Source organism: Balaenoptera borealis (genome assembly GCF_965194805.1).
Source record: "Balaenoptera borealis genome assembly, chromosome: 17".
Lineage (NCBI taxonomy): Eukaryota > Metazoa > Chordata > Mammalia > Artiodactyla > Balaenopteridae > Balaenoptera > Balaenoptera borealis.
In genome coordinates, this window is record NC_138876.1 from 59,283,671 (window position 1) to 59,311,297 (window position 27,627).

A 27,627-nucleotide genomic window follows, 5' to 3' on the forward strand; every position below is an offset into this window, starting at 1 on the left:
CATTCCAACAAGACTGAGTCTACAGCTGAAGGAATAAATTTTTAATTGTAACACTTTTTTTTTTAACATCTTTATTGGAGTATAATTGCTTTACAATGGTGTGTTAGTTTCTGCTTTATAACAAAGTGAATCAGCTATACATATACATATATCCCCATATCTCCTCCCTCTTGCATCTCCCTCCCACCCTCCCTATCCCACCCCTCTAGGTGGTCACAAAGCACCGAGCTGATCTCCCCATGCGATGCAGCTGCTTCCCACTAGCTATCGGTTTTACGTTTGGTAGTGTATATATGTCCATGCCACTCTCTCACTTTGTCCCAGCTTACCCTTCCCCCTCCCCCAATTGTAACACTTTAAAATAGCCGCATGGCTCATTGAGGTGGAGCTCACCCCACTGCCCTCCGCCACCGCCCCCCCCCCACCCGGAGATTGAGAGATTGGGAGGGGTTGGGGGATGGAATGCTCAAGTCTTACTAAATGCTTTTGGAACTTGAAGAATCCTTTCTGAAATGAGAATAGTCACCCCTAACCTATCCGGTTTATGATTCAGATTTTCACATAGGAATTTTCCCAAAGTAGGTAACAATTTGGATATGGATGTGTTCGAACTTAGCAAAAAGCAAACACATCGTATAGTAGAGACTGTCTCTATATATTTATAACAAGAGGGCACAGATCGGGTGAACAGCGTTACGACATTCAATGCCTAGCTTTTCTTCTAGCATAAATGAATCCGTCGTTTAACTTGTTTCAGCCAGAAGGCCAGCCTTTCAATCGCAGAGGGAAAACAGAAGTTCATGGACAGAAGAGGCAGAAAGCGAGGAAAGGACTCCGCTGGTTACCACCCAGGTGCGTTTCCACCTGAGCTCACAGGCCGCTTCTTAGAGCCCGGTGCTCAATATTCACCCTGGAGGCTTGAGCAAGGTCGTGGCGGGTACACACATAATTTGCCACATTGCCTCCCCGTGATCATTTGGAAGCGAGAGGGGCTGTCTCTAATGACAGGTCACGAACATTCTCCAGGCGGTTCCTTTATGCCTGCCTCGTCGGGCTGGGCGCTGGCAGCCCTGCCATTCAGGCGCTTGTTTTTGTTATGGAACAAAAGCCTCACTCCCAGCTGTGGCGCCAAAATCTAGCTCACACTGTACATGTAACTGACAGCTCGGCAGCCGGCGGAGGGGAGGCCGGGCTGGGCTCCTCCAATCGAGGCGCCCCTGCCTGCAACCCCGCGTGTTTACAGGCAGCCGCTGCCGGGGAGGGAGCCCGGGGAAAACCAGGACGTGGAGTAGCTCGGAGTGGGCGGGCGCCCCAGAAGAAAAGTGAAAGTGTGCGGCCAGCGACTCGCGAGGAAGCCACGTTGTCAGCCCGGGCCCGCGGCAAGGTGCTGTGAGTGTATTTGGTTAACGCCTGCAAGCAATTTCCCTGGCAAATCCTTCTAACTCCGTGTGCACAGTCTCTGTGATTATAGGGCGATAGAGTAGCAGAATGTGTCCTCTTCACTGGGGCGGGGGAGGGGGTGGGGAAGAAAGGGACTGATAGATACCAAATTAAGACCTCCATACCCCATCAGGTGCTCTGCAGTGACACAGGTGAGAGAAACTGAAGGAGTTGCTGGCTTATAGGTTTGAGATGTTGATTGCCTCCTGCAACCCTTCAAAGCAGAATGTCATTGCCATCATCATGATGATGCTTATTAAACATTAAATCGTGTTTGCCGCTGTGTGCTCAAGCCACAAGTTCTTTTTACTTACATGGTTCAATAACTTGTCTGAGCCTTGAGTAGTGAATAGAGTAACATAGCAAAGAAAGTTCCCAGAGAGTGCTTTGCAAAATGAATATGCAAGATCTGTATCTGTTACACAGCAGGCAAAATAAAACAGATTCATGCCTACTCAGTGGACACCAGGAGACTGAAAAGCATTTAGCTTTGGGGGCAATTAAATGATTGTGAGTTTGGAGTTTCTGGGTTGGAGGCAGAAGAGCTCAGAGGCTGAACGGTAGCTCTGGAGTCTGCCCACCCAAGGGCCGCTGCTGCTTCTGCACCTGCTGGTTGTGTGATTTTGGACAAGACTTCACCTCCATTTTCTTATCAATAAAGTGAAGATAATACATCCAGACTTGCTGGGAAGGTTTAACAGAATAATTTATGTAACGTGGCTGGCACTTAGAAAGCGCACAAAAAATGAATGTGGTTATTTGATGTCAATGTATAATGGAGACTTTTCCACAGATAATGGTGTGGTGATAGGCACATTCTTCCTCATGAAGAGAAAAGCATTTAGGACAGTATACCTGGCACATATGAGCACCCAGTTATTGTTGGTGCTGCTGCTGCTGAAATCAGACAGATCCTGGCTCTGCCTGGCTCTGCCAGTGCCTTAATTTTCTCATCTGTAATGTGGATGTGATAATAGTACCTATCTCATAGGACTACTGAGAGGATCAAATGAGATAGCTCATGAAACTGGCACCTGGCAACACTCTAAGTGTCAGCTATTATTATTATTACCTTCAGCATCTGATGGATGATCATTCTAGAAATTATGGCTTGGTGGTAGACTATATTTTCCTTGTAGTATAATTTAAGGACAGGAGGAGAATGAAGTTTTCCTCAGGAACATGTCCCATCATGTCTGTGCCCCTCTTCCCTTTAGATCTGGGTCCTCTCTTTTTCTCTAGGCTCCTACTGCCCTTTCGATGCCCCAGCTGCCCAGGACTCTGCATTCTGACATCAACCAGACCTTTCCTCTCTGTAGCACTTCTTTTTTAAATGCTTATTTTGAGATCATTGTAGATTCACATGCAGTTGTAAGAAATCACACAGAAAGATCCTGTGTACCCTTCACCCAGTTTCCCCCGATGGTAGTATCTAGTACAATAGTATAATATCACAACCAGGATATCATCATTGATACAATCCACCTTATTCAGATCTTACCAGTTTTACATTCAGTTGTGTGTGTGTGTGTGTGTGTGTGTGTGTATGTGTAGTTATTTCTATGCAATTCTGTCATATGTGTAGATTTGTGTGATCACCACAACAGTTGAGATTCAGAACAATTCTGTCACAAGGGTCCCTTGTCTGCCACTCTTTTTACCCTAGACCTTCTCTGATCCCACCTCCCCACCATTTTCACAAAACTTTTCTCTCCTGAGGTCAAAGACCTGCTAAGAGTGTGTGTAACCCATCACAGATAAGTTCTGGCTAGGGGATTATTGCGTGATAACTGTTGAATGGAACACACCCCCGAGATCATTGTATTCTCAGAGAGAGCTTCAATAATTTTGCTCTGAGCAGTAGGAGAATATCAAGGGAGAAAGTAGAAGGAAAATGGGGCTCAGAATTATCACTCAACTTTTAATGTGCATGAAAAAGGTTGGGGTGGGGAAGAAACATAGAAGCCTCTTATAGGACCAGAAGTGTACCAGGATGATCCATCTAAATGGAAGTTCACACACACACACACACACACACACACACACGCGCGCGCGCACACACACTGTCTTAGTCTGTTTGGGTTTCTACAGCAAAGTACCATAGATTGGCTGGCTTACAAATGGCAAACATTTGCTTTTCACGGTTCTGCAGGTTGGAAAGTGCAAGATCATGACATCGGCAAGTTCAGTGTCTGTTGAGGACCCACTTCCTCATTGACAGAGGGCTTCTCATTGCAACCTCACATAGTAGGAAGGGTGAAGGAGCTCTCTCAGGCCTCTTTTATTAGGGTACTAATCCCATTCATGAGGATTCTGCCCTCATGACCTATTCACCTCCCAAAGCCCCCACCTCCTAATACCATCCCCTTGGGGGTTAGGTTTCAACATATAAACGTTGGGAAGGACATGAACATTCAGACCGTAGCATACATCTTTAAAATGAGGTGCCTTTCAGAAGCTTCTCCCCTTCACCACCACCCCCATTACCTATTGGAATAAATAAGAAGTCTCTTTGCTGCAGCCCAAGAACTGAATCTCTTTCCTGTTCCCTCTGAATAGCACAGGTCAGAAGTTAAACAACCAGTCAATGCCTAGACTTGCAATCTCCACCGCAGAGCCCTGTTTGATTGTCTGTGGCCAACCACAGCCTTTAAGTGCTGGTGACCCTGACATATTCTACAAGGCACAGAAAGCACTGGCTTAAAGCCTGACAAGGTGTGAGGGTGAAAAGCATTCCCTTTACAAATTTTGACATAATTAGAATGCATAATGTTCCACAAGTTATTTTTTTGTCCCACAGACTTTTTTCAGAATCTGACTGCAGCACAAAACCCGGAGAGTGAGAAGTGGAGGCCTTGGGCTTCGTATTACAAAGATGCCCTTCTATCGAGGAGCAGAGCCCAGGCACAAATCCTCCTGGCTTTCTGTGATGCTATTGGCAATTGTAGAAAGGGTAGTGGGGTTGGGAGAGACAGGTGAGAAGGAGGGACACCGCTGGAGGGGATGTTTGGCGCAGATGTCTCTTATGATTTTTTTTTCTTTAATTAATTAATTAATTAATTTTAATTTTTTTGGCTGTGTTAGGTCTTCGTTTCTGTGTGAGGGCTTTCTCTAGTTGTGGCGAGCGGGGGCCACTCTTCATCGCGGTGCGTGGGCCTCTCACTGTCGCGGCCTCTCTTGTTGCGGAGCACAGGCTCCAGATGCACAGGCTCAGTAGTTGTGGCTCACGGGCCTAGTTGCTCCGCGGCATGTGGGATCTTCCCAGACCAGGGCTCGAACCCGTATCCCCTGCATTGGCAGGCAGATTCTCAACCACTGCGCCACCAGGGAAGCCCCATGTCTTATGTTCTGAAACTGTGGTACCTGAATCAGCAGCACCAGCTGCATCTGGTGACTTGTTCGTGGTGCTATGTCCAGCCCCACCCCCATCTGCGGAATCAGAGACTTTGAGGCTGTGTGCCATTAACCTGTGGGTTTTTTTTTTCCTTTCTTTAAAATTTTATTTTAAAGAAAACTCAAGCATTAAATCACAGTTCATACTTTATATGGAGATTCAAAGAAATACAAAGTTCCAAGTATAATTAAGTACTGGTTTTACTAATCTCAACGCCTACTTATTACTAACCCCTTATGTTTGTTTGAATCTGTGTTTCAATAAACGCTCCGGGTGATTCTGAGGCACGGTTGAAGTTTGAGAACCACTGAAGCTTACCACAGAATGATGCAAAAATCAGTTTGTCGGCTCACTAGACTGGATAATCGTTCTTCTAGGGATGGAGATGGAAGAGTCGAGAGTGACTTTAAATTCAGGAAAGACATGTTTGAGCATCTACAAATGCTAGGTGCTATTCTAGCAAGATTGATGATGTCTTAACCTCACGGAGCTTATCTTCTAGCTGCTGGTAATAAGTGCTCTAAAGAAAAAAACAGCATCAGATTTGGAGGGCGGTTTTAGCAGGGGGGTGAGGAAAGGCCTCTTTAAGGACGTGACATTTGAGCAGATGCCTGAGTGGAGTGCAGGAGCCAGCAGCCATGCTAAGGCCTGAGGGAAGGGCACTCTGGCAGAAGGGACTAGAAGAGTGGACAGCCTGACATGAACATGAGTCTGGTGTGATCAGGAAAGACTGAGAAGGCTGTGTGGACAGAGGGGAAGGAGAGGAGAGCAGGTGAGTGAGAGGTGGGATTGTACAGGGTGTTCTAGGCCTTTCAAGGATGTTTCTATTTCTTCTGAGTCTGATGGGGAATTATTGGAGGTTCTTGGATAGGAGAGAGGCGTACTTTGTTTTCTGTACTTAAGACCGTTTGGCTGCTATGTGGAAGTTTGCCTGCAGGAAGACAAAAGTGAAAGCAGTAAGACTAGTTAGGAGGCTAGCACAGTAGTCCAACTTTGAGATGAGGATCAATACGGTAGCAGTGGAGGTGGTGGAATTGGTCGGATTTAAGGTGTATTTTGAAGATAAAGCTGGGATGTAGGAGAAAGTGGTCTATGGAGGAACCCATTCCCTCACCTGGGTACACATTAGGGTGCCCTTAGCCACACTGGGCGGAGAAAAGAGATTGTCAAATGTTTCCAAATATGAGTATTCACATTCCTCTGTGGCACTGAAATCATGGTTCCCGGATTGAGAAGAGGAGAGGATGTGGCAACGGAGGGGTTCCTCCGCAGACCATCTAACACGTCTTGATCTCCCCGCTCTGGGCCGTTGGTCCTTGTGTGAAGTGAGTGACGGTAGTGCTTCTGCCACCGCTGAAGGCTTCCACCACGCAGCTGAGCCACAGGCCTGCACAAGAAGAGTTGTGCTCAAAAGTAACACGACATGGACTTTGGAGTGGAAACATCAAAAAGAACTGTTATTTTAACGAGATGTGTCCTGGCATTGCCATACATGTATTCCCATCCCCTGGGTGGAGTTCCTGAATTTTCTGTGCTGCCCCTGTGCCTCTGCCTCCATGCTGCCTCTCCTTGGAATGTCCTGCCTGCCACTTCATCATCTGGTGGATTCCCCACTCACCTTGTAACACCTTGGCTCCGGCAGGACCTCATTGCACAAGCCTTCTCTGACCTACCCTGCCCAGACTGGCTTCCTCCTTCTCCATCATCCCCAAATACCCTTGTAGACCATGCTTATGTCTTTACCAGAGGCACTGTAATAATGTGATCCCGTGGCTGTGTCCTCCGTTAGACTGGGAGCTCCTGAGTACGGTAACTGGGTAATGGTCTGGGCATCTCAGTGTCCAGCAAAGACCTTGGCACACACAGGAGACACTCAATAACCTTTTTTAAAGAATTGGCCTTCGGGCTTCCCTGGTGGCGCAGTGGTTGAGAATCTGCCTGCCAATGCAGGGGACACGGGTTCGCGCCCTGGTCTGGGAAGATCCCACATGCCGCGGAGCCACTGGGCCCGTGAGCCACAATTACTGAGCCTGCGCGTCTGGAGCCTGTGCTCCGCAACAAGAGAGGCCGCGATAGTGAGAGGCCCGCGCACCGCGATGAAGAATGGCCCCCACATGCCGCAACTGGAGAAAGCCCTCACACAGAAACGAAGAGCCAACACAGCCATAAATAAATAAATAAATAAATAAAATATTAAAAAAAAAAAAAAAAAAATTGGCCTTCATGGCTGCATTTGGTTCGATTTGGTTTCATATTTTCAAATCTTGGTCTCATGTGTAATCCATGGAAGGAGACAGAACGTGTACTATTGTGGTGTCATTTGAAATGTGTGGGTATACGGTGTCAGGCAGGGTTCTTAGCCTCCAAATGTGACATATCCCCTGCCATCTAAACTGAACCTGAAATTACTCCATTAAAAGTCACCCCTTAATTTAAACTGGCTAATCTATAAATACCCCTCGAGAGCATAAACTTCCAAGTTCAGTGCTTCTTAACTAAACGTGCTTACAAACTACCTGGGGATCTTGTTAAAACCCAGATTCTGATTCTGGGGGTGGGAAGGCTAAGATTCTGCATTTCAAATTAGTTGCTTGTCTGCAGATGGCACCGTGGTGGCCATGGTCTAGGCAGCGGTTCTCAAACCTTAGAGTGTATCAGAATCACCTGGAGGGCTTCTTAAACCCTGCCCCCAGATTTTCTGATTCATTAGATCTAGGGCATAGCTTAAGATTTTGCATCTAAGAGGTTTCCGGGTAATGCTGCTGGTCAATGGAGAACCACAGCACATGTCAAATGTGTTTGCCTTCTTCACTCTTAACACCAGCTCTGGGAGAAACTGGAGAACTTCCCACAGTTCAGCAGTGGAGACACCATTTGTGGGAGCCAGTTTCAGCTGCTCCTTCCTCATGCCATGACTTGACCCTGACCTGTATCTGCTATTTCTCCCATTCTCCTGAGGGACCAGTGCTGATTTCCACCACTCTTTGGAAACTCACCAGCACAGAGAAAATAAAAGCCCTTGGGTTTGAACTAAATCAAATTCTTATCTGGCCTCCTACCTACAAAAATATCTGCAATCTACATCATTCTTGAGGTTCTTTCTCTCCTGTGAGACAAATAAGTAACCCTCTACCAATGCAGTCAATTTATCCACTGGGCTCTTAGGGTCTTTTGTCTTCAGTTACTCTTCTTAATTCCTATTTCTTTTCTATTTTATTTTAATCATATCCAAGTCTTTCTCATCTTCAAAAACTCCTCTTTATCCTATCTCCTTCCCTCCTTCAAGAGTTAAATTTCTAGAAAACAATAAAAACCTGAAACGTACACTAATTACTTCCTTAATTCTCTGCCATTTTTAAAATCCACTGCAATCTGACTTTCATTTTTAGGAGTCCCCTGAAAAATGCTCTTGTTAATATCACCAACTTGTTACCAAACTCAATTGGCAATTTTCAGTCCTCATTTGCCATCTCAAAATATGTTCAATTACATTAGCAAACATCTATGTATGCTAATGAGTCCTGTACCAGGCAGGGAAAGAGAAAACACTCTAAATTTTAATATATAAGGAATTTCATCCCCCCAGGTGATGGAAGAGCTGAGAAAACAAACAAGAGTTGTTGAGACAACCCAGAAATTAGTGACTGGAAGCTGCTACCCCCTAGGCTGGAGGGATGACAGGAAGAGGTGGGGCCATCATGCTGTGGCCAATGGTTCTAGTGATGGGGTGAAAACTGGAGCCACAGGTCTCCGTGGGGCAACTGGAGCCTTGGAGGAGACGAGCCCAGCGGGAGGACACCCCTAGAGCAGAGACAGGGGAGGCATTTCCTGGCTTCTGCCTTCTTGTCTCTAATCTCCCATCAATGCCTCTCTTTGGCTAAAGCCAGTCAGCAGCCCCTGTAAGGAGTGTCTGAGAGAAACAGCTTGCAGAGATTGACAACCTACAATAAAGAGCAACTTGGGGGAAGAGTGAGGAATGGATCCAACGGCAAATTGGCCAAGGACCAGCACAGCTCCTAAGTCAATATACCCAAGAAATGATCACACAACTTGCCCTGGATGCCCATGAGCACCTCAAACTCAACATTTCCCCAAATGGCACTATCTTCCCCACTAAGCCTGCTTCCCTCTGCTCCCCTGCCCCCTGTGACTCTCGCTAGGCTCAACCTAGTCCCATGAGTCGGAAACAAACAATTTTTCTTTGTTCCTTTTTCTCTCGTGTTGCCCAGTCCTATTGGTCAAGAGGTTTTGTTGATTTCTGTTTTGTATATTTCTTAAAGCTACCCTCTCCTCACTTTACCCTCTGTTGCAGCTTTAGTTCAAACTCTTTGTTTCTCACTGGACTAAGGCAGAACTCCCTGGCTCTATGACCATTCCCTTCCAGTTTATGTTCTGGGCTGCTACCAGAATAACCTTCCTAACGTGCACATTGAACCGCATTCCTCCTCTCCTCAAAAATTCTTCAGTGTCCCCAACAAGCTCCCAAGTCCTCCTAGAACAGGTAGGTTCTGAATCTCCCACAGGCCCAAGCACAAGATAGCTCTCAATTCCTAACATGGAATTCTCCTTCTCCAAGGAAAGAGAAGAAACTGGAGAACAGGAAGTGGAAGAAACCATAAGTGTATTGTACCCACCCTTCCCAGTGTCACAGGACAAACCTGGAAATGGGGCTCACGTCATGGGCTTGCCGACTGTCACCCAGGGCCCCATGCTTAGAAGATTCCACGTTTGGTTTACTGCTCTGCTGTCTGTCTTGAAATTTATGGTCATTTTGAGCAAGGAGCCCTGCATATTTATCTTTCATTGGGCTCCACAAATTATGTAGCTAATCCCGGCCAGGAATATCTATAGTCCTAAGTAACACAAGTTGAATGCTCTTCTAAAAGGTGATGGCTCATATACTCAGGGTGATATCTGATTTTAGATTCTAGAAGATAGGGAATGAGTGATGATTTGCAAGGTATTAAAAGGAATACAGAGGTCATTGAGAACAAGAAATTGAACATGAAGTGAGAATGGGAGAGAGGTATTTAAAGTTAACAAGAAAACAGTGTCACTAACAGTAGAATAATATAGAAGTAGTGAAATAAAAAAAAAACCTCATGAAACAACTTGGGTGAAATGACTATAGCATCATGACTGAAACTCTGTATTGAAAACCCATAGGGAAAGATTTTAAAACTAGTAAAGATCATTATTTTTACATCCAAGGTCCCAACTAGCAGTTTCTTCTTTTCAGTGAGAATTGAATAAGGGAAATTAGCCCTACTTTTCTGAAGGACACACTTAGGCTAAATAGAAGAAAAGCTTTGATGTGTGAATTTTTATATATAACATAGTAAATTACCAAAGATCCAAGACTATTCTCATATTTTTTGCGGCTCACCCTTCTTGTCCCTGCCTCTTTTTTCTCCTTCCTTTTCTGTTTCTCTTCATTTTTCTTCTCTTCCCTTCCCTTAACTTCTGGAAAGGAGCAAGAGACAACAGTATTTATTACCAGGTTTTGTTTGAAATTTCAGTTTAGGCCAAAGGTCTTGGAATCAGCTTTGTCTGTCATGTGGAAGTAACATATCAAGTGGCAGTACTGGCTGTGACTAGGTAAACAGATGAAGTTACTGGGGGCATGCGGATAGTGGGGTTTCTGTATAGAAGGTGGTGGGACAAGCAGTTTTGCCATCGCTTTTAAAGAAATGACAGAAAAAACGTGCAAGTTATCTCTGCATCCCTAATGAAAGAAATTGAAGATGATAAAGGCTGATACTCCCCACCCCCTGCCCTCCTTCACTCCAGGCATGTGGGCCAGATGGACAGTCTTTATATCTACACTGGTTTAGGGAAAATTCTAGACCTAGTATTGAGGGTATAGAGCACCTAGGAAGTTTTAGACAGTTTGCAAAATTCTGTCTCTCTTTTTTTTTTCATATTAACAGGCATGATATTACATGCCAACAACAAAAAGAAATTTACAACTAGCTTTTAAGAAATCCCAGGGGCATTTATATCAGCATGTGTTAATGTCTCATTATATTTTATGGCTTTCAAGACTCTTATAATAGGTTACTGGGGTTAATTCAGGTACTTCTTTCCTTGGAATAGCTTGAGAATAAAATAACAAACATAGGAACTAAAATGGTGTAGGTAAAAATAATTCTGGAAGCAGAGGGGATACATTAGGTGCTTTTGATATCTCACCACCCTTCAACCTGAAAATAGCCTAATTGGAAGCCTGATGAAGGTAATAAATGAGAATTGTTAAATATAAGCTAGTAATTCAAAAGCATTAGGTTTTTAAAATTAGGTAAGTAGATGAGAAAACAGTTTGGATTTTAGACTTGCAGCAAAGCTTCAGGAGTGTAATTTGTTTCCTTAATTAGCTCAGTCAATTGGACAGTACAGATATAGACCAATTCCGTTTTTACAGAATGTGCTAGCAGATGAACCATTTGTATGCTCACATTTCTATTAATGTTAAATACTTTAAAGAGGTTAAGTTTAGTATTTTAAAAAACATTACTTATTAGAGAGATTATTGTTTGGATGATCATTATTTAAACTTAAAAATATTCCTATTAAAATGAAGGATTAACCAAGAGTTATAAACTAAAATACAGACAGGAAGGCAAGTAATCAATGCTAAGTAAATGAGAATCAAATCTGAAAACTTAATTTTAAGAATAAGCAATTAGCACATTCTGTAGTATAAGGAAATTAGTATGTTGGATAACATATAAACAAAATTGAAGCCTTGCAGCAAAAATAAATAAATAAATAAATAAAAAGAATGGAAGGAAAATGACAAAGGATGAAGTCTAGCAGAAGTTATTAGTACAAACCTCAGGGGAAAACAGTGATAGGAATTTGTAAATAAAATCAGCAAAGAAGGAAAAAGAAAGGCCCATAGATACATCTAAAGCTTTGGGGAAGAAAACGTTAAGAAATTTAAAGAGAAAGAGAAAAGCTAGGGAAGTATCTGCAAAAACTATGACAAGAGGACTTTTAATGTGGAGCACTTCTACCAGTGGAGAGGAAAACCCAGACTCTTGTAGGAATATGGGCAAAGGATAAGAAAAAAATTTGCAGAAGGGGAAATAAAACTTGAACACATGGGGAAATACTTCGTTAGTGATCAAAGGAAGAAATTAAAACAAAATGAGATTTGATGGAACATTTATCAAAGTAGCAAAGAGAGGGAAAGATGGAAAGAATGAGATATGATATGATCAAAGCAAAGGAGAGTGCAGAAAATCGGCCACTTTCCCATGGTTGTCAGAATGTCAATTGTGGTAACTCCTTTGGAAAGCCATCTAGTGAAATGTATCAAGAAAATGTGCACACCCTGGGACCACTGATTCCACTTCTGGCTCTGATCCTAAGGAAGGAATCCAGAAGATGTATAATGTTTTCTGTACAAAAGTTGGCAGTGCCCTGTTGAAAATAGCAAGACATGGTGAAATCATAGCACAACAGCTGGACAGAATATTCTGTAGTAAAAATTATGCTATGAAGAGTTTTTACTCTTTATTTTAAAGTGACCTATATAATATTTGAACACAAATTCAAGTTTATTAAAAAGCCAACAATACAGTAAGTAGGAGGCCTCCTTTACCTCTTCCCTCAATCCCGTTCACCTCTCCCAGGGTTGGGAGGTAACTTTCAGTCACTTTCCCATCTATCTATCCACTTTGCCATCTGAAATCACACTATGTAGAGTGTACATTATACCTTGTGGGATTTTGCTTTAAACACAGATGAGATCATGTATAAATATAATTTTACATCTTGCCTTTTCCATTTAAAACTTTGAGCCTCTTCCTTTATAGTACAGAGAGACCTCCCTTCCTTTTTTTAGCTGCTGCATAGTGGTTCCCTTGTTGTCAAAGTCTTCTTTTTAAACCATTCTCCTCTTGATGAATATTTACGCTGCTTTCAATATTCTGCTATTAAAACCAGTGCCGTAACAAGGACCCTCTCTGTGCTCCTTTGTGCTCATGTACCAATATTTCTCTAGGGTCCACAGCTAGAAGTGAAATCACTGGTTTCCAATGGTAAGTGCATTTTAGAATTACAGTAAATACTGTAACAGTATCCATGAGGCCCCATTTCTCCATACTGTCAGTCACACTGAATATTATCAAAGCTTTAACATTTCTGCCAGTCTGATAGGTGAATATTATACTTAATTGTTTTAATAAAACTGAATTATTTGTACTTGGCTGTATATTAATCCTTGATTTTATGTTGAAAACCAACCAACTTTTGCCTTTTAAAACTCTTTAATGGTACTTTTGCCATAAAGTTTAAAGATTTTTTTTTTTTTTTCTGGTCAAATTTATCAGCCTTTTGCTATGGATCTGACTTGACATCCTGCTTATAATGGCTGTCATTCCCAAGGGTTTATAAAAATATTCATGCACATTTTCTTGTAATATTTTCACAATTTATTTTTTCCTACTAGCTCACAATCCATCTACAAGTTATATTGCCATATGTGAGCAAAAGCTTAAATTATAAAACCAGGTGGAAAAACAAAACAAAAAAAACATGCATAGAAAATTAAAAAAAAATATACCAAAACAATATCAGTAGTTGTCTTTTGGTAGGGAGATTAGATTAGATGTGTTTTTTTCCCTTTGACTCATTTTTACATTTCAGATTTTAGATAATATTGGTTATGTTTATAAGACATGGTGGCCTTTTATGTTCTTCTGCCCAGGATGGTAACCATCCTTCTTCCCTTTAACCATGTGGTTTGGTGAAGGCTGCCAATCACAGCACTCCACCCTTGGCCACAGACACGGGCTCATAACCCAGAGGGCCATCCAGGGTCCTTTGCAGGGATTTCCTTAACTACTGCAGGCAGCAAAGAACTCCTCTGTGCCTGGTCACAAGGCTGATAGGTGTATGGCCAGAGCTGCCTATGACCTGGGTCTAGCTGACCAGATAACAAACACAGACACACACACACACACACACACACACACACACACACACACACACACACACAGAGAAAGATAGAGGACCACACATCACATAAGACCTGAATCTAATTTTCCCCAAACTGAGGCCTGTCTGTGGTTGAGTTACCCAAACTGATAAATCCCTTCCCTCCTTTTTTATTTTGGGTGAGTGGGGATTTCAGTTACTTGTACCAGAAGGATCTTAGACGAAAAAAAGCGATAGGAAAAGAAAGATGAGAGCAAAACTTCAGAGGTATGAAAATACCATTAGTAGGAAGTAAATATACATCTTGGGTGGAGGCAATCCTCAGTTTGTAGAAAGAGATGTTAATACAAATAATACAAAATAGCAACTACTTGGTTTGTAGTCATTAGGGCAACTTATCACCAAAGAGATAACTAGTAAAATAAGATGGTAGCAAGTGTTTGCACAGTTTCATAATTTTGCATTCCCAGCAAAGCGGTGAGGGCCAATGAAATTAAGGGTGAGGTTGATAGGAACAGAGATGGCAGTCCTAAGATACAGCATGCCACATTGGGTTAGAGGAGATGTCTATATGAGATCCTACATACATTTGTAGGTATACATGTTAGACTCCATTCGTGGATTTTAATAATGGGCATTTGGCTTAATCTCAAACTTACATCATACTTCGGGCCCATATCTTACATCATGGATCTCAAAAGTTGAAAGACCTTAAAGACTACGACTCATTAATCTTAGAGTTGTGAACCCTCCCAAGATTAGGGGACTTAATTATTCATATGGCAAGTAATCCTCAGATCTGGATTCAAACCCAAGTCTCTGGGATCCCAGTCCAGTGGTCTTTCCATTGCCTTTCAAGTGCCAATATGAGATGACTAAAATGATCAGGAAACAAAATCTCTCTCTTGTCTACACACACACACACACACACACACACACACACACACACACCCCACACCACCCCAAAATAGCAAATGTGTCACATAAAAAAGAAAGTAATTCTATCAGTTTTATGCTCACTAAAAATAATAATAATAATAAATTGAAAAAAATTCAAGTCTCTGGGAGGTATTCTAAAGAACTGTGTAGAAAGTACATTGTGTTGTTAAAGAGGGTTTGAGTTAATTGCTCATGGAAGAAACATTTATCTGGGTGGAGGTTTATGCTTGAATTACACAGGCTTTCAGCTTGAAGGGTGTAATAGCTGAGTGATTCTCTAAACCTTAATCTATTTTTCATACGGTGGGATGACAGTCATCATCTGAAATCATTTTTAAGTTTCCCAGAAATGTGGAAAAACTAAATCTTACTTTTATAACTTGTTTAAAGGGCAAATTTTTACTTTTAGTTTTAAAATAATTTTTAAAAGGAGCTGCCACTCTCAAGGAATCCATCTATTTAAGGTTCTCATGGACATAAATGAGCTCTTGTGGGAGCGTAGACATTTGTTATATTTCTGCCCTGGTTATGGTTATCCTTGATGATTTGGGGAGTGTGATTATTCTTTTTCTGACTCTTGAATTTTTAAAAATTGAACAAAATGTTAAATTGAGCCTGATTTTCTTTGTACAATTTCTTAGTACATGTAAAAAAAAAAATGCTTTGGGTATCTTTGGGGCTCAGAATTCAAAGGTTTAAGAATCATTTAGGATCAGAAGAAACAGGCACGAGGCAGGCAGTTGCTCTATGGTTGTGGGGTGGCGCTTACTTCAAAGCCCATCCTCTGTCTTCCTCATCAGTGCTTCTCAAACTGTTCAGCCAAAGCATTCAGGATGCAGAGGAGAATTGATCCTATCCAAGGGAAAAAGATAGAGTTCACTGTAATGCTTGAAACAGCCCGCTGCTGCAAGTTTCAATCAACTTTTACATTATGATCTGTACTGTTCTTAGGTTTGTTTTAATATATTTATTTATATTAAATATAATATGAAATATTATATATTCAAGAAATACATAATACATTTTAATAAATATAATTATAGATCATTATCAATAAATATAATAAATTACAAATAAGAAATAAGAAATTAAATATATTAAATAAATATTAAAAGTATAAATATTTACTTCTTTATATTAAACTTCCAGCACTCTCTACCCCCTCTTCTGCTTTATTTTCCTCTATAGTGCTTATGGCATCTATGAAATCATAGAGTTCACTCATATTCTTTGGTGGTTGTCTACTCTCCTCCCAGTGAGGGTTATTTTGTTCGCTGCTGCACACCAGTGCCAAGAACAATGCCTGGCATTTAGCAGGGCTCAATAAATACATATTGAATGAATGGTGGCGTGTTTTAAATGATGTTAAACCAGATTCTCTGGAAGACGTGCCTTCTGTGTCCCATGACTTAGAGGCACACCTCATCCTCAGTGACAAGTGTTCCCAGTACTAGAAGTAAAAATATGTTATGTTTGGGGAACAGAGGAGAGGGAAGCAGCACTGGCTCCTCCCCACGTGCCTGGCATCACGAGATATTTCTTGACTTCTGAGCCATGAGTGCCATGAGCAGTGCTCCATGAGCCCATGTAATGACATATTTCTTGATTCCTGATGAATCAGGTAATTTGAGTTTATTTCTCGCTATACGTGCTCTGATTTCATGAGGCTGGTCTGCAGTGGCCTGAATTTGCCTGGATAATACTGGTCTCCCTGCCCATCTGGATCCTTCTCTCCCTGCCCATCTACATCCTTCTCTTCTCTCAAAGCCCAGCTTGCACCAAACCTCTTTTGTGACATTAGCCTTAACTTAGTGGTCCTAATATCAAGGTCAGTCTTTTTCTCCTGCTCAGAGGGCAGCGTCTTGGGCCCAGTGAGGCCAGGGAATGGATGTGTGTGGGCTCCACTGAGGTGGCCTGAGAGAAAGAACAAGTTGATTTCAAAGTACATGTAGCAATTCCGAAAGAAAGTACAATGGTGTAAATTAGTACCTCTTCCACTAAACCACAAACACCAATCAGGAACTCACTTTACTTTGTCGTTCCTCTCAGTTTTCAGGAAAACACTTACTTTCCATCATATATTACAGTTTTAGACATAAAAAGCTTACCTTTGGCCTGTCCATAGCCCCTTGATAAGATGCAGTCGGGCTTTAAATGCAGGTTCTTGTAGTCACTGACAGTTCTGAGCTTGCTGAAAGAGAGCTACCTTGTTATTCTTTGACAGTACCCCAAAATACCTTGTTTATACACCACCATCAATACATTTAATGTAACAAGCCCTTATACAGATCTTCCTTGTGCCAGGCACTCTTCTAAGATGATTACACATATTAACTCATTATCCTACAGAACAACTTTACTATTAGGAAGGTTCTACTATTATCCCCATTTTACAGATGAGGAAACTGAGGCACAGAAAGGGTGAGTAAAGGCATATAGCTGGTAAATCCCAAACTGGGATTCAGACCCAGGTACTCTGGCTCATGAGACCACGTGTTTAACCATTAGCCCACTTGTCTCACCTTTGTTCTTCTCCACCAGCCTCCCTGTACCTATCAGCCAACCCCTTGCCTCTGATCTTTATTCTTCCTGGTCAGAGAAAGACCCTGCTGCCTTTTTCTAAAATCATCCCTCAAATGGACCAAGGTAAATTTCTTGCAATTGAAATGAAATCATTTCAGTGACCTTCATTCTTCACAGTCACTGATACTGATTAGTTTACTTCTTGGCCGACGCCTGCTGTTCCATGCTTTGATCAAACACAACCATCTCTCAAAATGCTCAGACCATTTTCTCTTCTCTCTCTGAATTCTCCAATGAAATGTTGACAAATGGAAAGCTCAACCGGAAAATGCCTTGATCTGAATGAAGTTTGGGGAAGATGAATCCGGTGCTGATGTTTGGAGGGGGTCAGGGCAGGGTGTGTTATTGAGAACCTGGGTGTAGAAAGCTTGTTAGAAACTTTAACTTTTGTGGTCATGAAATTCTGTAGGAGCTTTGGGAATGGAAAGGAAGGGGTGGATTCAAGAGGCATTTCAGAAAGAACAATGGATTGGACTTGTGGGCAACTGCCTCTAGGAATAAGGTAGAGAAGGGAGTGAACATGATGCCGCTATTTTGGGCCTGAATGATTATAATGAGAGTGTCGTTACTTGAAATAGGTCTATCAGGATGCTACTCTGATTCAGGAAGAACAAAAAGTTCATTTTAGAATTTTTGTCATCATCCCAGTGGAAGTGTTCAACAGTTGGAAGACACCATAAGTGAGCATTTAATGAGCTGCCTTCAAGTGTCTAACAGGGCACATGATGTTAAATCTCCTACAGTAATTACCATGAAAGGGAGCTGAGGGTGAGGTCATCTTTTACACTGGCCTCATGGAGGCACCTGCCGGAGTGTGTGGTGAGTGAGATCCTCCCCAGCTCTCAGCTACAGAGGTGGAATTTGGCTTATGATTTGAATGTAAAGGACACGGCTTACCATACAGCCTAACCCCAAACAGTAGCAAATGACTTTTCTTTGTCACACCTAAAAATCCTGAGAAAGTGACAGTGCCATTAGTTACGTGGCGAACTGGTTATGTGTTTGGTTTCCACACTTGATCTTACTTCGTATTAATTTTTACAATAACAAACTCAAGTAAATCTTGAACCCTTGCCCCGGTTTGTTTCTCCGAAGGCCCAGACAGTGCCAGTAGTCTACACATTGAATGGTGAGAACCGAAGGCTTCTTGAAATTTAGCCTTATAATCAGGCACTCAAGGTAAAAATGAAGAAATAAAAGCTGCAAGACTTAGCACAGCGCCAAGAGAGCTCAATAGGAAGGGCCTAGAATGGTGTGTTCAAGGAGACGGAGAGATTGGCCGGCAATGTCCTGAAACAGTACCTCAACAATCCAAAGGAGTCTGATGATTCAGGTTAGGAATTAACGCCAAATCTCGGGTTGGTACACCTTCCCCGATTTCATATAAGCTCAAGAGTAGTCGCCTTGCCCGGCAGAGACCATTAAATGACTTGCGGCAAATCTCTTCCTTCAAAAGTCTGACTTTGACCGCCAACCTTACTTCCAGCCAAGTCGATCCTCCTCCCTCCAAAGGGGATAAGCAGCCACGGGTTAGCGTGGGCCCTCGCGGCTGGGCCGACTGTTCGGAAGCACCCGATTTTCGGAGGCTGTGGGAAGGAAAATAAATCCAGTCCGGGTTTTGTCTGCGCGGAGCGACCGGAGGGTTGCGAGGAATGGCTCGCGAAGAGGGGGGCGGTAGTGGAAAATACACAACACAAACAGCTCGCGCCGGGGCACGGCAGCTGTAGGCCCGGAGCGCGCGGGCCCGGTCGCCGGCCGCATGGAGCGCAGCGCGGCCCGCGGCTCCGGGGCGGCGGCGGCGGCGGCGGCGGAGGCGGCAGCGCGCCGCTCGCTCACACCCACCCCCGCCCGCGGCCGCCGCGCCGCCCCGCCGTAGCCGCCGGCCGCCGGCGTCCCCGCGGGCCGGTCCAGCGAAGGCGGCGCCCGCGCCTCTGCAGCCAGTGGCAGCCGGCGACCCGGGGAGGCGGCTCCCGCAGCCCCCCGCAGCCCCGCGCCCCGGGCGCCTGCGACCACAGCGGCCGCCCGGGGAGGAAGAGGAGGAGGAGGAGGAGGAGGACGAGGGGGGAGGTGACAAACTCCGGCTCGGCGCGGCGGCAGGCAGCCCGCGGTCAGGCATGCAGGCGCGGCGTCTAGCCAAGCGCTCCAGCCTGGGCAGCCGCCGGGGGAACGCCGCGCTGCAGCCGCCAGGCCCCGCGCCCGCCCGGGAAGGCTCGCTGCCCGGGCTCCCGCCCCCCGCCCCGGCTCCGGCCCCAGCCCCGGCCCCGGAGAGCTGGAGGCCGCCACTACCGCCGCCGCGCAGCGCCGGGACCGGCCCCCCTCGGGCCGCCGGGGCCGCCGCCGCCGCCGCTGCCGCCTCGTCTCCGGTGCTGCTGCTTCTGGGGGAGGAAGACGAGGACGAAGAGGGCGGGAGCAGGCGGCGGAGGGGGCTCGGGCGGGTGCAGGCGAAGCCCCGAGGGGGCGCGGAGGAGGAGGATGACGACGAGGAAGACGAGGACGAGGAGGTGGTCGTCGAGGTGGTGGACGGCGACGACGACGACGAGGACGGCGAGGAGCGCTTCGTGGCCCTCGGCCCCGGCCGCCAGCTCCCCAAGGGCCCGGGCCGGGGAGCATTGAAGGTGCGTGCGGGGTGCGGGGACGAGCGCGCGCGGGACCCTCCGGCTCGGTGAGGGGACGGGCCCGGGGTCCCGGCGCGGCGCGGGCTGAGGCCGGTACCGGGGACCGCAGAGGCCGGGCCGGGAGGGGTGTGTCCGGCGGCTCCGGCGGCCGCGCGGGCAGAGCTAGGGGACTGATGAGCTCACCGCTCGGGCCCCAGCACCTTCACCGGGCGGCCGCTCCCACTTTCCTCCAAGGCCGAGGCGGGCGTGCTGTCTGATGTGGGTGCGGGCAAAGGACGCTTCTCCCGAGCGAGGCGGGGAACTTGGCGATGGGACGAGGTAGGCGCCGGTCTGCGCCTGGTGGGGACGGGCGAGGTAGGAGGCAGTGAGGCTGTAGTCCTCCCCAAGGAAGCACGAGTGGCCCCCTTCCCCTTATTCTGAGGACTAGTCAAGCTTATAGGAACTAGCAAACAGCTTCTCTTGTCAATCTCTCAACCCCTCCTGCTTCCAAGAACAATTGTGGATGAGTTTCCGTCAAAAGCGCCTGTGAGGGAACCGGTAAACCCAGAACAGCAAAAAACCAAGTCCCGGTTTATACATGCATTTTGCTGGCATCTTTTGGCAATGCCGCCCCGCCCACCCCGCACCCGCGGCTTAAAACTCGACATTGTTTAGCATTTGGGGTTTTTTCCCCTCCTCAACATAGCAAATGGGAAAAAAATAGGAAACCAGAGAAAGTGGGGGGAATTTGCCATTTAAAATAGACTTGAGTTTCTGCTGAGAATTCAAGCAAAGGCCCTTGTGTACTGAAGCACCGAGAGATCTTTCCGTTTGTGTATCTTCAGGAGATAAGGGCTTTATTATTACACAACTGACTGGCTGGGCTTTCAGGCATGTGATTGGCCAAAGCAAACCACGTTGAGGTTCATGCACAGTGTATGTTGCTAAGAAGTTTTGAGGGCAGCAAGTGGTAAGCAATGGAGTGAGTGATTTTTCTGAAGAGTGGTGCTTAAAATCAACTGAATAAAACTACTGATAGGAGTTTTCAGAAGATATTGGTATTTCAGGAAGAAAAACACATAAACAAATGAGCTTACTAGTTAGAGACTATGAGAAAAACAAAATCTTCAGTGGCTTGCAGAAAAAAGTCAGCTCCTCAAAAAGTCAGCAGTTCCAAAGAAATGTTAAACATCAGCATTTAGAATAGCCCCAGAGTAGACATGGGCACAAATTTCTTTCCTAGACCACCCTGGAAATACCAGCTCTGGGAGTGAGAAATTTTCAGCAAGTAGTCATTTGGGATGATAGTTTTTGACAGTTGCTTGTTGGAATCCAGACCATGACCACCATCATTATCGTGGTCTAATAAAAAGCCTGCATTGTATGGCTACAGGATATAGCTGGGTTTGGAATTAAATCACATGACATCAGTGACATTAAGGAACAAGAGTAGTGACTCCTTAGCATTTTTGTCCAGAAATACTGAAAAGATGTCTTGTGATTTGGACAGCGGTTGCACAGTTTGTAATAGAAAAATTGATTATAATTTATGCTCCGTGATCAAAGCAAGCCCAATGTAGAAAAAAAAAATCAAATCTATAAAAATAAAAGAACTAGGGTGTGATCATTCACACTATCAGAAAAGATTTTTCACATCTCCGAGCAAATTCCTGCTTAATTCTTTCAAAAGGGGCTTCATTTTATATTGTTATGGTTTGCCCATAACTTTTCAGGAATTTATATATTGAGTAGTTTGAAGTATAATTTTTATAATCTTTTACTGCTTTAAAGCCGTCTTGACACTGCATCTGGAGAGGTTTTTCTGATGAATAAAATAGTATCATTTTCTTCTAATGAATACATTAATGTCAATCTCTTATATATATTTAGGCATTCATTTATTCAGATATTTATCAAGCACCCAATATGTGCCAGGTACTATTCTAGAACACAGCAGTAAGCACCTTCCAGATGCCCACATCCAGCAAGAGAAGCCAGAGCGACAACCAACCAAACAGACAAATAAATAAGCATGGTGCTTGAGATTTTGATGCATGCCATGAGGGAAATAATGATATCTCAGTGTCTAGGAGGAAGGAGACAGCTTGTAGGGAGAAGGCCTCTCTGAGGAGGGGACATTTGATCTGAGATTTGAGACATGCAACTTGGGAAGATCTTTCCAGAATAACAATTGCAAAAGTCTTGAGGTGGGAAGGAGAAGAGGATGAGTATGGCTGGAACTTGCTGGAGATACGTCAAGGAGGCAGGTAAAGGCCAGCGACATAGAGCCTGGTGGACCTTTTTAAAGTAGAGTAAGAAGTCTTTGGAAAGTTTTAAACATACAAAACGGTTTGTATTTTTAATAAGGTCATGCTGTGTGGAGTATAGAGGACAGCAGGGAGGAGCAGGGGTCCAGTTAGATGGCGATCGTTGAAGTCCACATGAGAGGCGAGGGCAGTTTGGACTAGGAGTGGAGTTAGAGAGGAGGGAACAAGTTCAGGATCGATTGTGAAGATCCACCTGCAATAACTTGCTGATGGATTACGTGGCGGGGGGGAGGGTGACAGAAAGAAGGGAATCCAGGATGAGGCCCCAGTGTAAAGGTTGGCCAAATGTGCCATTGGCTGAGATTGGGAAAACTGGGAGAACAACAGATTTTTGCGAAGAGAAAAATCAAGTCTTCTGTTTTGGGCATGTTAAGTCCGAGATGACGCTTAGACACCGGCATGGAAACTTCAAGTAGGCGGATGGCTGTAAGGTGTGGAGCTGAGGGGAGAGGCCAAGGCTAGAGAGAGAAATTTGGGAGCTGTGTTGATGTCATTTAAAGCTGGGGATGAGAAAGAGAGTGCAGCAGGCCAGAGGGCAGCCTTGGACCAGACTCTGGGGCACAGCACTGTTTAAGTTCAGGTGTGGGAGGAGAAGCCAGCAAAGACGATTGAGAAGCAGCAGCCAAACATGTCAAAGGAAAACTAGAAAATGGAAAGTCCATTTAGTTCCAAAAGTAGGGAGTAATGAACTGTGTTGAATACCACTGGGATATGAGTAAGATAAGGACAGAGACATGTTCATTTGGATTAGATAATGTGGAACGTATGGGTATCCGTAACCAAAGAATGTGAAATCAGGGATGCAACCCAAGTGGGCTGAGCAGTGAGTAGAGGCAAGGACATAGTGAAAAACTCTTTTGTTGGAAAGGAGAATAGAGAGAAGAGGGAGAGAGCATATGGTTTAGATTTTTTTTAAGATAGGATACAGTAGACTCTAATGTAGTGACTACAGCATGTTGGGAATGATCTGTTGTGTGTGTAGGAAGTGTATTTGTTTTCTGTTGCTGTGTAACAAAGTACCACAAACTTTTTGGCTCACAACCATTCTCCCGGTATCTGTGGGTTAGGAGTCAGGGCCAGGCTTGGCTGGGTCTGCTGATGAGTCTCACAGGGCTGCAGTCAAAATGTTGGGTGGGCTGTGGTCTCTTTGGGAGGCTTGACTGGGGAAGAATTCACTTCTAAGCTCCCTCAGGTTGTTAGCAGAATTCATTCCCTTGCCTCTGTAGGTGTGAGGATCCAGCTTCTTGCTGCCTGTTACCTGTAGGCTGCCCTCAGCTCCTAGAGCCCCTCTCCCCCAGCCCCTCTGCCCCACCCCACCTCTACTCCTGCAGTACTTTATTACATGGTTTCCTCAACATGGCCTCTTACTTCATCAAGTCAGCAAGGAGAATCTTAGCCCCTGTCTGCTGGCAAGATGGAGACTCATATAAGGCACTGTAATCCCAGGAGCAGTACTCCATCATCTTTGCCATATTCTGTTGGTTAGAAGTGAATCAGGGGTTCCACCCACACTTAAGGGGGGGAGATATGCAAGGGCATGAATACCAAGAGGTGAGGGTCATTGAGGGTTACCTTGGGGAGGAACCGGAGATGCAGAGAAAAGAGGGATAAGTTCAGGAGGAAGGTCCTTAGAAAAGTCATAGGGCAGGGGACCTGGAACCCAAGTATAGGGATTGGTCTTTGACAGACGCAAAGACCCTTCTTCCATTGAATTAGGGAGAAGGTAGAGAAAGTAAGTCCAGATGTGGGTAGTTGTATATTGGATGGTGGTCAGATGAAGTAGTAGTATTCACCTGATGGCTTCTGTTTTCCCCCTGCAGCAGGAGGGAAGGCCATCAGGTGAGAGCAAAAGAGATTTGGGATAAGAGCTAAAGCCAGGAGATAGTGTTGTGGGAGAGCGGGAGAGCAAATGTACCAAGGAAATCAAATAGGTTGCTAGACAGTATCAAGGGCCCATCTGATGTTTGTGGTTCTACCTGTACAGTGTAAGCAGTCTGTCTGGGTATGTGATTTTCCCCACCTTCATTCCATTGGCTCAAGCATAGAGTGATAATAACAAACAGAATGCTAGCTAATGTTTATTAAGTTGTTTAATTACTATGCTAGTGCAAGTCTAAGTGTACAGTCTCATTTAAACTTCATTATATATCCCCGAGTCAGGCATTATTATATCATCCTCATTTTACTGAAGTGATAAGCAGTTTACTTAAAGATACACAGGTGTTAGGTGGCAGAGCAAGGTTTTGAGCCCTGGGCAGTCTCACTCCAGAGCTAGTACCATTAGGCTTTACACTTCACTGTCTCTTGGAGACAAAACAGAGAGCTGGATTCAGCAGAGATGCAGTTTAGTCAGGTGGGTGAGCAATGACAAGAGAGAGAACACACTGTTGACGAAGTTGGCACTGCTGTGACTATAATGATGGACTATGGGATCTAAGAAAAGTAAGGACAGGAAGGTGCCATGGGCTGGTAAAAAAGTCAGGGGTCAGTGGATTAGAGAAAACAAAGAGGAATCAATAAAATCATTTAAAAAAAAATAAAAAATAAAATCATTTAAAAGAATGAGAATGAAATGCAGGACAACTTGGGTTCCAAGGTAATGTTAATATGAATGAATATTTGCTGAATACTTATAAGCCAAGAAGTGCACTAAATGCTTTATATGAAGGAGGATCGCCCGAGAAATTATGATTTGGGAATCAATATTCTCCAGCTGAGTATACTGACTTGGATGTGAATTAGCACACCTGAGGCTGTATGGTCACAAGCAGAGCCCTGTTTCACATCCATAGCCTGTGCTTTTAATCTCCCTCTATTTATTTGTGATGTTTATGCCCATTTATATCCAGGAGTATTTGGGAAGGCTGAGGAAATAGAGGCATAGATGCTACTAAGTATCTGAGATGCTTGATTACTGTAATGGACGCTAATTTGGGCTTTAAATGAGACAAGAAAACAAACTTTGTATTACACAGTTTTCAATTTCTGATCGAAGAAGCTTACATATTTATGGGCAGTGGTAAGATTCCACACCCCCCCCCCAAAAACTAGCCTCCTGGGCCCTTGAATGAGGAACACCAGGTAAATAATATCTCCAACCAGAGTTTAATAATAAAATTAAAAAAAAAAATACAAGGACACTGTCAAACGGAGGAAGGATTCTAAAATAAGTTGCTACTCAGTGAAGGCAAAACAGTAGGGGGCTGAGATAACTAGGCTCAGGACTGTGCTCTGCGATGCTGTGTATTAGTTATGGACAAGAGCCGGAGAGTCTGAAGGGATTGATAATGTAGTGTTATAATAAGGTTAGGAGAAACCTGGACCTGAAAGACCGCTATTAGTTCTATCAAGAGTTCATCTATTGGAAAACTGGGAAGATAGTTTTTTTTTTTTAATTTTTAAATTTTTAAAGTAAATTTATTTATTTATTTATTTTGGCTGCATTGGGTCTTTGTTGCTGCGCGCGGGCTTTCTCTGGTTGCGGTGAGGGGGGCTACTCTTCTTTGTGGTACGCGGGCTTCTCACTGCAGTGGTTTCTCTTGTTGTGGAGCGTGGGCTGTAGGCGCGCAGGCTTCAGTAGTTGTGGCGCATGGGCTCAGTAGCTGTGGCACACAGGCTTAGTTGCTCCGTGCGGCATGTGGGATCTTCCAGGACCAGGGCTGGAACCCGTGTCCCCTGTATTGGCAGGTGGATTCTTAACCACTGCGCCACCAGGGAAGTCCAAGGGAAGAAAGGTTTTTAAGTGAGATAATATATGTCAAAGTGCCCACCTTCAGTGCTTAATAAATATTAACGGAGAGGAAGCTGTTTCATGTGTGCCAGCTCTTTGGGGTGGTTAGCACATCTATTAGACTGTCTCTGGGCTATCAGGTGGCTTTAAGAAGCCTTTGGCAGGGACCGTGCAGCAAGCACTGAATTCCAGTTTGCTGTTAAGTATGTGTGTTGCAAATGGTCTGCGTTGGCTTGAGGGGAAGGCATGTGCTTCTGATACCAGACAAAGTTATCATTCACTGAATTGTCGACTGCCAGACTTGGAAGGGAAACAGAGATTATCTGGTAACCCAACACCCTCTTTCAACTGCTCAGTACACCGGGACTAGGGAAGGTGAAATGCCTTGTCTGGCTAGGGCTGCTTAGCAGCTTAGGTGGGACCAGGATTAGCACCCTGGTCTGCCACACCCCAAGTTCTCGCCCTCCTTGCTGGGTTAGTCCTTTGTGCCTGGGATGATCTGCAGTTAGTTCACTCCCTTAGAGTTGTGGTGAGAAAAATCACAGTTTCCTGAAGTGATCTACCACTCACTGCTTATCACCTTCTATTTTTGGAATGCTCTTCCTCCCTAAAGTACCTCAGGGAAAGGTGGTCTCATTTCCGGCTGTGGGAGGTGGGCAGGACCCTCTGTGAATCCTGTCCAGGTCAGTCCCCCTCCCTGTGCAGTTCCCAAGGGACACGTGTGCTCAGAGGATGATAGAAAATGGCAAATGAGCCCCATTTCATCGTGAACCGAGTTCCCTTCATCTCTGGCGTGGTGTGCCTGGTAAACTGGCCTGGAAGACGTAGTTTATCCTCAGCCCTTAACTAGGGCCTCTCCTCCTCCACCAGATTTTACTACTCGTTGAGCCTGCAGTGCCCCATAGCACAAGGGTTAGAAAAGGAGGAAAAGCGAGAAGTCAGCCCTGCCTGGAATCCCCTCACCTGAGCTTAGTGAGGAGGAGCCAGGGAGCTACAGCTGGGATGTCCTTGACCTCTGAGAGCCCCCGGAGCCTATTCATTAGGAAATCTGTCCTGGTCACATTACCCTGTCTTCCTGCTCATGGGTGCTCAAAGGGAAGAGGAGTGGGAGCCTTTTCCTCCCCACTACAGTGTGCGCAGTCAGAACTTCTGGTCTGCACACCACAACCAGTCTTGTACTGTGGCTTGATACAATGTCTGCTAAAGCTGAGGGAACTTGACCTTTAATTGTCCTGTCCCATCTCTATTAAGGTAAATGCATGGTTTCCATTAGACTTTCTGAAATATTTGAGAATACTTAGAGACCCTTATAGCCAACCTTCCAGCCTAGTCGAATCTCTGAAATAAGAATGATTTTCTTTGGGTTTGCTGTCCATGTTTCTGGTCATTCCCTCAGGAGATGTTTATTATGGGCCATTGCTTGCCATGTTCCTGATATGCATGTGGGAAACAGCAGTCAATAAGGCCGACTTCCACTTCCGGGGAGCCTACAGCCTGGCAAATTCCTGCCAAGTTGTCGATAAAGAAGTTCAAAGCCCCTTTTCCTCTTTATCCCCAAGATCAAGGTAACATCTGCCGAGAGACCTTGCTTGGCTACCACAGTTTGGGATGTAATTTTGATATATATCCTAAAGCGTTTGTAGGCAGTCTATATGAAGAAGATTATATGGCCTGGCC

General features: G+C 44.7%; 2 protein-coding genes and 1 long non-coding RNA gene across 5 annotated transcripts in view; 2 read left to right on the top strand and 1 right to left on the bottom strand.

The window, feature by feature from the left end:
• The first annotated feature begins 271 nt into the window (after nt 1–271).
• Nucleotides 272–6,221, top strand: LOC309614808 (uncharacterized protein). Its single transcript, XM_082363670.1, has 2 exons — nt 272–1,389; nt 4,241–6,221. Exons 1-2 carry the CDS (start codon nt 1,097–1,099, stop codon nt 4,281–4,283), a joined length of 336 nt encoding a protein of 111 aa, XP_082219796.1. The 5' UTR covers nt 272–1,096; the 3' UTR covers nt 4,284–6,221.
• A 6,047-nt stretch (nt 6,222–12,268) lies between these two features.
• Nucleotides 12,269–25,730, bottom strand: LOC309614822. The gene is made up of 4 exons (XR_014236388.1): nt 20,098–25,730; nt 18,780–18,885; nt 16,825–16,907; nt 12,269–15,568 (listed from the first exon to the last, which is right to left on the bottom strand). It is a non-coding gene; the product is annotated as an uncharacterized lncRNA (long non-coding RNA).
• ZNF704 (zinc finger protein 704) overlaps nt 19,277–27,627 on the top strand; it is a 218,841-nt gene continuing 210,490 nt past the window's right edge. For all 3 annotated transcript variants that reach the window (XM_082363482.1, XM_082363484.1, XM_082363483.1), the window contains exon 1: nt 19,277–19,914. In XM_082363482.1, coding sequence (XP_082219608.1) covers nt 19,414–19,914 — 501 coding nt within the window. In that variant the 5' untranslated portion in view covers nt 19,277–19,413. The remainder of the gene's footprint in view (nt 19,915–27,627) is intronic.

What these genes read in the sequence shown, in the direction of transcription:
- LOC309614808 (XM_082363670.1), top strand. Translation starts at nt 1,097, where the DNA reads ATGGAACAAAAGCCTCACTCCCAGCTGTGGCGCCAAAATCTAGCTCAC. An exon ending in CGGGCCCGCGGCAAGGTGCT is followed by an intron (nt 1,390 to 4,240) that starts GTGAGTGTATTT and finishes TTTGTCCCACAG; the next exon opens with ACTTTTTTCAGAATCTGACT.